Source organism: Phallusia mammillata, chromosome 8 (assembly GCF_965637545.1).
Source record: "Phallusia mammillata chromosome 8, kaPhaMamm4.hap1.1, whole genome shotgun sequence".
Lineage (NCBI taxonomy): Eukaryota > Metazoa > Chordata > Ascidiacea > Phlebobranchia > Ascidiidae > Phallusia > Phallusia mammillata.
The window spans coordinates 16,827,872-16,840,278 of NC_137259.1; the positions used below are offsets into that span (position 1 = coordinate 16,827,872).

The 12,407-nt window shown below is 36.7% G+C and overlaps 1 protein-coding gene across 1 annotated transcript in view; it reads left to right on the forward strand.

Moving 5' to 3' along the window:
* The first annotated feature begins 1,108 nt into the window (after positions 1–1,108).
* The window catches only part of LOC145205599 (uncharacterized), a 35,377-nt gene continuing 24,078 nt past the window's right edge, over positions 1,109–12,407 (forward strand). Inside the window, exons 1-30 of the mRNA XM_080078332.1 lie at positions 1,109–1,219; positions 1,428–1,542; positions 1,916–1,995; positions 2,496–2,655; positions 2,772–2,851; positions 2,974–3,133; positions 3,253–3,332; positions 3,438–3,597; positions 3,705–3,784; positions 3,909–4,068; positions 4,188–4,277; positions 5,547–5,574; positions 6,557–6,738; positions 6,846–6,925; positions 7,050–7,209; positions 7,329–7,408; positions 7,924–8,083; positions 8,191–8,270; positions 8,395–8,554; positions 8,674–8,753; positions 8,859–9,018; positions 9,126–9,205; positions 9,330–9,489; positions 9,609–9,688; positions 9,815–9,974; positions 10,092–10,171; positions 10,914–11,073; positions 11,193–11,272; positions 11,399–11,558; positions 11,676–11,755. Coding sequence (XP_079934458.1) covers positions 1,124–1,219; positions 1,428–1,542; positions 1,916–1,995; positions 2,496–2,655; positions 2,772–2,851; positions 2,974–3,133; positions 3,253–3,332; positions 3,438–3,597; positions 3,705–3,784; positions 3,909–4,068; positions 4,188–4,277; positions 5,547–5,574; positions 6,557–6,738; positions 6,846–6,925; positions 7,050–7,209; positions 7,329–7,408; positions 7,924–8,083; positions 8,191–8,270; positions 8,395–8,554; positions 8,674–8,753; positions 8,859–9,018; positions 9,126–9,205; positions 9,330–9,489; positions 9,609–9,688; positions 9,815–9,974; positions 10,092–10,171; positions 10,914–11,073; positions 11,193–11,272; positions 11,399–11,558; positions 11,676–11,755 — 3,471 coding nt within the window. The 5' untranslated portion in view covers positions 1,109–1,123. The remainder of the gene's footprint in view (positions 1,220–1,427; positions 1,543–1,915; positions 1,996–2,495; positions 2,656–2,771; positions 2,852–2,973; positions 3,134–3,252; positions 3,333–3,437; positions 3,598–3,704; positions 3,785–3,908; positions 4,069–4,187; positions 4,278–5,546; positions 5,575–6,556; positions 6,739–6,845; positions 6,926–7,049; positions 7,210–7,328; positions 7,409–7,923; positions 8,084–8,190; positions 8,271–8,394; positions 8,555–8,673; positions 8,754–8,858; positions 9,019–9,125; positions 9,206–9,329; positions 9,490–9,608; positions 9,689–9,814; positions 9,975–10,091; positions 10,172–10,913; positions 11,074–11,192; positions 11,273–11,398; positions 11,559–11,675; positions 11,756–12,407) is intronic.

A 12,407-nucleotide genomic window follows, 5' to 3' on the forward strand; every position in this document is an offset into this window, starting at 1 on the left:
TTTAACTGGTTTTGCATTTCTACAAATAAAAGCAAATCCGACGGTAAAAACTTTTATAAATATGATCCCACGTGCTTACGCTTTTGGCAAGTGCTTCGTTCTCCATTTTATCATTATTGTTTGCTCATGTTTAAAACATTCCTAAAGCTGACTCTCCGGATAAACATTCCGACAAAATATCTTTCCATTATTGCCATGAACCCGATTCACCTGTGGTTAACTAAAGGAGAAAATCATCTTTCAAAAAAATGGTATTTTTGCTGACCATCGTTAATCTATTTTTGGCTTTATAGGCAAGTTTATAATGTGAGGTAAAGCAACCGGATGCAAAACAAGTTTAATTACCAATTTGAACCGGCATTTTAAACCCATTCTTAAAAAAGAAGCTGTCCTTTTCTTTGAAAATGTTGCCATAAGTTATATCTTTTATTTGTCCGAGAGTAGAAGTTTAAAAGTAACATCCAACATTCTTTGCAATGGGATTCTTTTGCCTGACGTAGGATTTGTTTGTGAAATATGAATGGTAGACATTGCATTACAAGTGGTCCATCCACAGTTATTATCAACTATTGCACAAAAGTACAAATCAGTCAGTTTGTTTTTGTTTTTATAATTAAAGCAAAAATTACCAACGGTATGTGTAGCATTTTTAGACTTTAAAATTGCAGTAAAAAAACGACATTGGCATTGGTTAAAGATGCTGTCATTCTTTGTCGGGTCTGTCATGTAAGTTGTAAGTAGAGGAGAAAAAAAATGGGCTCATTAAAACCGCCTTTTGTTGCAAAGTTGAAAACGTCTGCGTTCCAACGTCCACGTAACGGCGGTTTTTACTGCTCGACAAACTTAAACGAACGTCATAGCGTGTGTAAATGGCCAATAACCAGCAGTGTCTTTGCGCAAGAGATTAATTGCGAACCAATATTTCACCAAATACCTTGTCTGGACCTACGTTTTACGAATTGCGCAAACATCTATACGGATATGTGAAGAACGGCGTTAGGCAAACAAAGTGCTTGCTTATAAATGTGGCTACCAAATTGGGAACGAGTATTCCGAACTCACATACGAAGTGAATTTTTGTGAACTGAAATTAATATTCAAGGAAATTAAAACGGCGGATATTATGTTAGGTAGAGCCCTGGTTCTAAGTCTGTGCGTTTTTGTGGCTCTCGCCCGACCACGCAGCCTGAAACAAGAATATTCGGACGAAGAAGATGTGGTAAATAAGATTTGAAAAGCCTAGCGGCAACCAAGTATTTTTTAATTTCATGTCTAGCGACGTGCATTTTTATTTGTAAAAAAATTGTCAACGTAAAAATTTACGCCCTAATCGTAAGTTTTGGAGTATTGTAAGATGTTGGTTTTAAATAAAAACTTACACAACATCGAAATCAAAACGACGTTAAATCATTTTTATTCGATTTCAGGATTTTAAACAAATAATTGTGAAGCTCAGAGAGCGGCGCTGCATCCTAGGTAACGGATGTGGCCTTGAACCCGATCTCAAAGCTGCCGGAACGGGTTCTGAACCTGAATTGAGCTGTAAGATTATTTTTATTTTATTTTTGCAATTTAAAGTTACGTGTTTATTGTACACCGATTCGTTTGTTTATTGTACACCGATTCAAACACAAAATAACCTTCAGGGGATTTTTGTACCTTGGAGGTGCAACTGCGTGTTGAGTAGAGTAACTTGAGTTTATTTCGCTTAGTTGAGTTGAGTTGAATTTATTTCGCTTGGTGAAAGACAACATAGCGACACAATTGCAGTAAAACAATCACCAAGCAGGAAATAGGTGTTGGTGAAAAACATGTCTTGTTTTAACAAACGAAAAACTTTTGCGATAATTTTTTCGAAACCGTTTGTCAACTAAGAATATGTGATAAATAAATTGTATTTTTTTTCTTAATTTAGCTGATTGCCAGGACGCTGCCGGAAACCCTATCAGTGGGGCACCTTATGAGAAACCTGGCGACTGTGGGAGCTTTTACCAGGTAAGTTTACCTTCTCTGTTTGTACAAAAAAGAAACTAGTGTTGGCCAGCCCGCAAAATATGGCAGTTCACCACAAGATCTTGGGCGTACAGGACCCACATGTCCAGCGTGCGTGACCCATAAGTTCGCGCGCAAGACCAATTTCAGCAGGCGCAAAGCAAGTAAAAACAGTCAATCAAGACAGGCCAAATTAAATGCCTTTTCTGCAAAAATTTTGCGTGAAAACCCAAGAAATAAATGCGTGTGTTGCTGCCACATTCTACAGCCTGGGATCTTGAACAAACCATATTACAATGACAAACACAACAAAATCTTTTGCCTTATTTACAACAGTCCCTCACAAAAAACAACTCATACTGAAAAATAATTTCTACTTTTTTTGTCTACTAACAGCTTCATTTTCTACTGTTTGAATACTCTGAAATTCGACTTACTCTGTGTTAGCAAACACTACATGCAATTACATTTATTGTGGTTTACATAGCATTACTTTATTCCAGTGTTCTGGTGGATATCGAACAGAACAAAATTGTGCCCCTGGAACTGTGTTTAGTCCAGCAATAGGTGTTTGTGACCATCCTGAAAATGTCCCTGGTTGTGGAGGAACTGTTGCACCAACAGACCCACCAACTGATCCTCCAACTGTAAAACCGTTTGATTGTAAGTTTAATGTGGTGTTTTCTAAAGTTTTTTACTCTTTATTCTGTATCTTTAAGTACAACATTTTTTGATTTATTTCTTTATTAAAAGTTAACTGATTATTTTCCTTTTTTCAGCTGACTGTGTTGATACTGCTGGGAACCCTGTCAGTGGCAAACCATTCCAAAATCCGGACAACTGTGGTAGTTTTTACCAGGTAAATGTAGAATTATGAAACAAATTTAACTTATATGCTGTTCTTCAATAAGGTTGGTGTGTGCTGGTTAAAAAATAGTTGCATTTTTAACAATCATACCTAATTGCCTTTTATAATTGCAGTGCTCCAACGGATATCGTTCTGAGCAAAATTGTTCTGTTGGAACAGTTTTCAATCCAGCATTAAGTGTTTGTGATTGGCCACAAAATGTCCCTGGTTGTGGAGGAACTGTTGCACCAACAGACCCACCAACTGACCCTCCGACTGTAAAACCATTCGATTGTAAGTTTAATGTGGTGTTTTTTAAATGTTTTACTCATTATTTTGTATCTTTACATACAACGTCTTCTAACTTATGCCTTTATGGAAAGTTAATTGATCACTTTTTGTCATTTCTTCAGCTGACTGTGTTGATGCTGCTGGAAATCCTATCAGTGGAAAACCATTTCAAAATCCTGACAACTGTGGCAGTTTTTATCAGGTAATTATAAATTATAAATAAATTTTGCCCTTGGTTTTGTTAATGTTTTTTTCTGAGTAGAAAGGAGCAAAGTTTAGCTGAAGTAATTACTTTTTGCTTGTGCAGTGTTCCAACGGATATCGCTCTGAGCAAAATTGTTCTGTGGGAACAGTTTTTAATCCAGCATTGAGTGTTTGTGATTGGCCACAAAATGTCCCTGGTTGTGGAGGAACTGTTGCACCAACAGACCCACCAACTGATCCTCCAACTGTAAAACCATTCGATTGTAAGTTTATGGTAGTATTTTCTAAAGGGTTTGACTTTATTTTGTTTACAAACATCTTGTAACTTATGCCATTATTGAGAGTTATTTGATTATTTTCGTTTTATTAGCTGACTGTGTTGATGCTGCTGGAAATCCTGTCAGTGGAAAACCATTCCAAAATCCTGACAACTGTGGTAGTTTTTACCAGGTAAAAAAAGTCATAAAATAAATTTTAATTTCTGTTCTGTTCCTCAACAAGATTGGTCTTTGCTGTTGAAAGAAATTTGATTGCATTTTGAACACTAAAATCTTATTGATTTTTGTAATTGCAGTGTTCCAACGGATATCGCTCTGAGCAAAATTGTTCAGTTGGAACAGTTTTCAATCCAGCATTAGGTGTTTGTGATTGGCCACAAAATGTCCCTGGTTGTGGAGGAACTGTTGCACCAACAGACCCACCAACTGACCCTCCGACTGTAAAACCATTCGATTGTAAGTTTAATGTGATGTTTTTTAAATGTTTTACTCATTATTTTGTATCTTTACGTACAACGTCTTCTAACTTATGCCTTTATGGAAAGTTAATTGATCACTTTTTGTCATTTCTTCAGCTGACTGTGTTGATGCTGCTGGAAATCCTATCAGTGGAAAACCATTTCAAAATCCTGACAACTGTGGCAGTTTTTATCAGGTAATTATGGGTCCCCTTCCCTGAAGGGGACACATATTGTTTTTGTCTATATTTTTTTTTTCTTTTTTCTTTTTTTCTTTTTTCTTTTTTTCTTTCTAACGCAGATTTGTTCCCACGTTTTGGTCAAGAAAGAATGGTTCAAACTTTTTCAAATTTACACATATTACAGATATTGGTCTAAAGATGGTCCATGTGAATTTTGACCCCGTTTGATCCCTCGGTTCACCCACAGCCCCCCAAAACGTGAAATTTTTAGCGCGGATTTGTTCCCACGTTTTGGTCAAGAAAGAATGGTTCAAACTTTTTCAAATTGACACACATAATAGGTATTGGTCTAAAGATGGTCCATGTGAATTTTGACCCCGTTTGATCCCTCGGTTCACCCACAGCACCCCAAAACGTGAACTTTTTAGCGCGGCTATTGTTCCCACGTTTTGGTCAAGAAAGAATGGTTCAAACTTTTTCAATTTTACACACATTACAGATATTGGTCTAAAGATGGTCCATGTGAATTTTGACCCCGTATGACCCAGAGATTCACCCACAGGCCCCCGAAACGTAAATGTGTCTAACGCTCGTTTGGTCAAGAAAGACACTGTAGGCAGAAGTACCAAGAGAGTAACTCACTGGTTTACGATAGCGGGAGGGCTCAGCTTGACGTCGGACAGACGTTTTACGAGACACCGTTTCAGTGATTAGAAATCAGCTGTTTTGCACAGCAATGCTATGTCGTTTTATTAAGTTATCACTCACATTTTTAGTTTTGGCGAAGGTTTTACACCTATGACGTGATTTAAGCCTAATAACCGTGCTTCGGTTTTGTATATGTCAAGAAAAACTTTGTTAATAAAAGTTAAGATGAAAAAATTAACTTGACTTTTTTGCCAAATAAATGTTTTTTTAAATGCTCGCTGTCCAGACTTGGACAACTAGATAATTCTAGTTGTCTAGTTGGGCAAATTAGAGCAAAATGGCGGTAATTCTAGTTCTAATCTAATTTAGAATTATCGAGTAAGCTCTAATTCTAATTCTAATCTAATTCACAGTTTTCCCAAAATCGCTAGTTTGTCCAACGGCACTTTTAGGCATGTGATCTGAGCATGCATTTTTTAACCAAAGCGAAGACCAAACTACATCACTGAAACACATTTATCAGTGAAATTTGGCACATATTTATATCGGTTCCAATTACCCGATATAAACGGCAAAAATTGATTCGAATCTAACTGGATTCGAATCCAAAGGATTCGTTATTCTACCTTGAACATCCCTATTTCAGATGCACTGAATTGTATTGTTTTAAATGTGCAAATCTACAAGTTAAAATTTGAAACAAACTAAAGTTGGTTGGCTTAAATCTAATTCTAGTTTAATTTCTAGATTTTGAGAAACTTCTAATTCTAATTCTAATCTAATTTGCAAAAAAAGGAGATTCTCTAATTTTAATTCTAATCTAATTTGAAAAACCGAAAAAAAATCTAGTTGTCCAAGTCTGTCGCTGTCAGGTTGGCCGCCGCATGATCACGGGTTACTTAAGGTCAACTAGTCGGTATTACAAACACAGCTCAGAACTTTCTTCATAACGTAGCGTTTTTTTAACAATCAATTTAGGAGTCAATACTCAAGGCATGTATAAATTAGGCTTAACAGTATTGTTGAACTCGAATGACGGCGTGCTATTGAAAACGGTGTCAAAAGGTCAAACAGTCGTTTGGCGTGTGCACCCTGAGAGGTTACTACAGGTCAATGGTACTCGTTTTGCGAAACAAAGTTAAATGAAAAACAATTTGTTATGTACTTGTAGCAAATTGCTTTTTAATTTAAAGTGTCTGTAACACAACTGTTACAGCTTTCTAAAAAAAATTGCCCGACCTTGGAGGACTATATCTGGGTTAAAGCAAGAGATTAGATTTAAGTCTTTGTTACGTTTTTTTAATGTTTTTGTAATTACATGACAATAATAGTGCAAAAAGAATACGAACAATTTTTTTTATTGTTGGGTTAATGCTTTCTAAAAATTTGTCCTTAAGAATGTAAAAATCACCGCAACATTTGTTTACCGTAAATCCGCACAAACATGCGTGTGGGGACCCATTAGTTTTTGTTTACAAAAACAATCATATGTGTAGATCAAATGATGTGTATAGTAAATTGGTAAATATCGTATAGAATATATAAAATGGAAGTATATCAGAAAGCCACTCTTCTAGTTATAAATTATAAATAAATTTTGCCCTTGGTTTTGTTAATGTTTTTTTCTGAGTAGAAAGGAGCAAAGTTTAGGTGAAGTAATTACTTTTTGCTTGTGCAGTGTTCCAACGGATATCGCTCTGAGCAAAATTGTTCTGTGGGAACAGTTTTTAATCCAGCATTGAGTGTTTGTGATTGGCCACAAAATGTCCCTGGTTGTGGAGGAACTGTTGCACCAACAGACCCACCAACTGATCCTCCAACTGTAAAACCATTCGATTGTAAGTTTATGGTAGTATTTTCTAAAGGGTTTGACTTTATTTTGTTTACAAACATCTTGTAACTTATGCCATTATTGAGAGTTATTTGATTATTTTCGTTTTATTAGCTGACTGTGTTGATGCTGCTGGAAATCCTGTCAGTGGAAAACCATTCCAAAATCCTGACAACTGTGGTAGTTTTTACCAGGTAAAAAAAGTCATAAAATAAATTTTAATTTCTGTTCTGTTCCTCAACAAGATTGGTCTTTGCTGTTGAAAAAAATTTGATTGCATTTTGAACACTAAAATCTTATTGATTTTTGTAATTGCAGTGTTCCAACGGATATCGCTCTGAGCAAAATTGTTCTGTTGGAACAGTTTTCAATCCAGCATTAAGTGTTTGTGATTGGCCACAAAATGTCCCTGGTTGTGGAGGAACTGTTGCACCAACAGACCCACCAACTGACCCTCCGACTGTAAAACCATTCGATTGTAAGTTTAATGTGGTGTTTTTTAAATGTTTTACTCATTATTTTGTATCTTTACGTACAACGTCTTCTAACTTATGCCTTTATGGAAAGTTAATTGATCACTTTTTGTCATTTCTTCAGCTGACTGTGTTGATGCTGCTGGAAATCCTATCAGTGGAAAACCATTTCAAAATCCTGACAACTGTGGCAGTTTTTATCAGGTAATTATAAATTATAAATAAATTTTGCCCTTGGTTTTGTTAATGTTTTTTTCGGGTGACACTAAAACGCTGAATGGGCGGGACGGGTGGGATGGGCGGAATGGAGAGCGGGAGATGGCGGGACGTCGTGAAAACCGCTAAATATCGGGTTAAATTGCTGACGGTTGGAGCTATTAAGGTTGGGATAAGGTTTTATAATAGTAAATCATTAAAAAAAATTCCGCCGAACACTACATTCCGCGCCCGAAACGTCCCGCCATCTCCCGCGACGTCCCGCCATAGCATTTTTGCCTAATGTCAGGAAATAGTTGAATAAGTTTTAGGCAGGGAAATTTTTTGATTCATATACTATTATAAAACCTCAACCTAACCCTAATAGCACTAACCGTCAGCAATTTACCCGATATTGAGCGGTTTCCGCGACGTCCCGCCCATTCAGCGTTTTAGTGTCACCCTTTTTTTCTGAGTAGAAAGGAGCAAAGTTTAGCTGAAGTAATTACTTTTTGCTTGTGCAGTGTTCCAACGGATATCGCTCTGAGCAAAATTGTTCTGTGGGAACAGTTTTTAATCCAGCATTGAGTGTTTGTGATTGGCCACAAAATGTCCCTGGTTGTGGAGGAACTGTTGCACCAACAGACCCACCAACTGATCCTCCAACTGTAAAACCATTCGATTGTAAGTTTATGGTAGTATTTTCTAAAGGGTTTGACTTTATTTTGTTTACAAACATCTTGTAACTTATGCCATTATTGAGAGTTATTTGATTATTTTCGTTTTATTAGCTGACTGTGTTGATGCTGCTGGAAATCCTGTCAGTGGAAAACCATTCCAAAATCCTGACAACTGTGGTAGTTTTTACCAGGTAAAAAAAGTCATAAAATAAATTTTAATTTCTGTTCTGTTCCTCAACAAGATTGGTCTTTGCTGTTAAAAAAAATTTGATTGCATTTTGAACGCTAAAATCTTATTGATTTTTGTAATTGCAGTGTTCCAACGGATATCGCTCTGAGCAAAATTGTTCTGTTGGAACAGTTTTCAATCCAGCATTAAGTGTTTGTGATTGGCCACAAAATGTCCCTGGTTGTGGAGGAACTGTTGCACCAACAGACCCACCAACTGACCCTCCGACTGTAAAACCATTCGATTGTAAGTTTAATGTGGTGTTTTTTAAATGTTTTACTCATTATTTTGTATCTTTACGTACAACGTCTTCTAACTTATGACTTTATGGAAAGTTAATTGATCACTTTTTGTCATTTCTTCAGCTGACTGTGTTGATGCTGCTGGAAATCCTATCAGTGGAAAACCATTTCAAAATCCTGACAACTGTGGCAGTTTTTATCAGGTAATTATAAATTATAAATAAATTTTGCCCTTGGTTTTGTTAATGTTTTTTTCTGAGTAGAAAGGAGCAAAGTTTAACTGAAGTAATTACTTTTTGCTTGTGCAGTGTTCCAACGGATATCGCTCTGAGCAAAATTGTTCTGTGGGAACAGTTTTTAATCCAGCATTGAGTGTTTGTGATTGGCCACAAAATGTCCCTGGTTGTGGAGGAACTGTTGCACCAACAGACCCACCAACTGATCCTCCAACTGTAAAACCATTTGATTGTAAGTTTATGGTAGTATTTTCTAAAGGGTTTGACTTTATTTTGTTTACAAACATCTTGTAACTTATGCCATTATTGAGAGTTATTTGATTATTTTCGTTTTATTAGCTGACTGTGTTGATGCTGCTGGAAATCCTGTCAGTGGAAAACCATTCCAAAATCCTGACAACTGTGGTAGTTTTTACCAGGTAAAAAAAGTCATAAAATAAATTTTAATTTCTGTTCTGTTCCTCAACAAGATTGGTCTTTGCTGTTGAAAAAAATTTGATTGCATTTTGAACACTAAAATCTTATTGATTTTTGTAATTGCAGTGTTCCAACGGATATCGCTCTGAGCAAAATTGTTCAGTTGGAACAGTTTTCAATCCAGCATTAAGTGTTTGTGATTGGCCACAAAATGTCCCTGGTTGTGGAGGAACTGTTGCACCAACAGACCCACCAACTGACCCTCCGACTGTAAAACCATTCGATTGTAAGTTTAATGTGGTGTTTTTCAAATGTTTTACTCATTATTTTGTATCTTTACGTACAACGTCTTCTAACTTATGCCTTTATGGAAAGTTAATTGATCACTTTTTGTCATTTCTTCAGCTGACTGTGTTGATGCTGCTGGAAATCCTGTCAGTGGAAAACCATTCCAAAATCCTGACAACTGTGGTAGTTTTTATCAGGTAAATGTAAAATTATGAAACAACTTTAACTTATATGCTGTTCTTCAATAAGGTTGGTGTGTGCTTGTTAAAGAAAATCTGATTGCATTTTGAACACACAAGCCTAATTGTCTGTTATAATTGCAGTGTTCCAACGGATATCGCTCTGAGCAAAATTGTTCTGTTGGAACAGTTTTCAATCCAGCATTGAGTGTTTGTGATTGGCCACAAAATGTCCCTGGTTGTGGAGGAACTGTTGCACCAACAGACCCACCAACTGATCCTCCAACTGTAAAACCATTTGATCGTAAGTTTGATATGTTCTTACTCTAAATTTTTTCCTTTGATTTCTTTCTAAAAGTTGGCGAAATGTATGCATAAAATGTTAAATTACCTAAAATTGATCACTTTTTATCATACTTAGCTGACTGTGTTGATACTGCTGGAAATCCCATCAGTGGAAAACCATTTCAAAATCCTGACAACTGTGGCAGTTTTTATCAGGTAAACAGAACTTGTAAATAAATTTTGCTCTTTGTTTTGTTAAAGTTTTTTTCTGAATACGACATGGCATAGTTTTTGATTGTTTTAAACCAGTGGTTCTTAAACTTTTTTGACCGCGACCCAAATCGGAGTTTTATGAACATCTCACGACCCAAGCCTCAAACTTAAAAATGTATTAACGAGACGCAATTTCGAGGCCACGCTGTCGCCGCATGCCACAGAAGTCTGCCCATGTCAAAATGGCTGCAGGCCTAACGAGGTCGATTCGTTCGCCAACACTGCATAACACATTAACACAACACACATTGTGGCTTCGCAGCGCCATGATCATTGATAGAAGTGAATCCCAAATCTAAATATTTCCTTGTACGAATATTACTCATCCTTAAACGCTTACTGTTATATCTCCAAGTTTAGTTTCGCATGATTAACTTATCCTATCATTTCCGGTGGCATGACGTTGCAATCGCCATGTGCATAACAGTAAAGTTAGAAGGCTATTGTCCTATGTGGTAATGGTTGGTTCATTTTACTGTACAACGTGGCCGAGTTGGGTGACTTTACTACTACTACTACATTAAGTTAATTCGTTTGTGTTTACATAATGCAGTAATAGTTTGTGTGGGCATAATTGAATTACCATAGCGCGACCCATTTTTTGACCCTGCGCGACCCATGTTTGGTTTGTGACTTATACTTTGAGAACCACTGTTTTAAACTAATGTGACTTTTGCTTATGCAGTGTTCCAACGGATATCGCTCTGAGCAAAATTGTTCTGTTGGAACAGTTTTCAATCCAGCATTGAGTGTTTGTGATTGGCCACAAAATGTCCCTGGTTGTGGAGGAACTGTTGCACCAACAGACCCACCAACTGACCCTCCGACTGTAAAACCATTCGATTGTAAGTTTAATGTGGTGTTTTTCAAATGTTTTACTCATTATTTTGTATCTTTACGTACAACGTCTTCTAACTTATGCCTTTATGGAAAGTTAATTGATCACTTTTTGTCATTTCTTCAGCTGACTGTGTTGATGCTGCTGGAAATCCTGTCAGTGGAAAACCATTCCAAAATCCTGACAACTGTGGTAGTTTTTATCAGGTAAATGTAAAATTATGAAACAACTTTAACTTATATGCTGTTCTTCAATAAGGTTGGTGTGTGCTTGTTAAAGAAAATCTGATTGCATTTTGAACACACAAGCCTAATTGTCTGTTATAATTGCAGTGTTCCAACGGATATCGCTCTGAGCAAAATTGTTCTGTTGGAACAGTTTTCAATCCAGCATTGAGTGTTTGTGATTGGCCACAAAATGTCCCTGGTTGTGGAGGAACTGTTGCACCAACAGACCCACCAACTGATCCTCCAACTGTAAAACCATTTGATCGTAAGTTTGATATGTTCTTACTCTAAATTTTTTCCTTTGATTTCTTTCTAAAAGTTGGCGAAATGTATGCATAAAATGTTAAATTACCTAAAATTGATCACTTTTTATCATACTTAGCTGACTGTGTTGATACTGCTGGAAATCCCATCAGTGGAAAACCATTTCAAAATCCTGACAACTGTGGCAGTTTTTATCAGGTAAACAGAACTTGTAAATAAATTTTGCTCTTTGTTTTGTTAAAGTTTTTTTCTGAATACGACATGGCATAGTTTTTGATTGTTTTAAACCAGTGGTTCTTAAACTTTTTTGACCGCGACCCAAATCGGAGTTTTATGAACATCTCACGACCCAAGCCTCAAACTTAAAAATGTATTAACGAGACGCAATTTCGAGGCCACGCTGTCGCCGCATGCCACAGAAGTCTGCCCATGTCAAAATGGCTGCAGGCCTAACGAGGTCGATTCGTTCGCCAACACTGCATAACACATTAACACAACACACATTGTGGCTTCGCAGCGCCATGATCATTGATAGAAGTGAATCCCAAATCTAAATATTTCCTTGTACGAATATTACTCATCCTTAAACGCTTACTGTTATATCTCCAAGTTTAGTTTCGCATGATTAACTTATCCTATCATTTCCGGTGGCATGACGTTGCAATCGCCATGTGCATAACAGTAAAGTTAGAAGGCTATTGTCCTATGTGGTAATGGTTGGTTCATTTTACTGTACAACGTGGCCGAGTTGGGTGACTTTACTACTACTACTACATTAAGTTAATTCGTTTGTGTTTACATAATGCAGTAATAGTTTGTGTGGGCATAATTGAATTACCATAGCGCGACC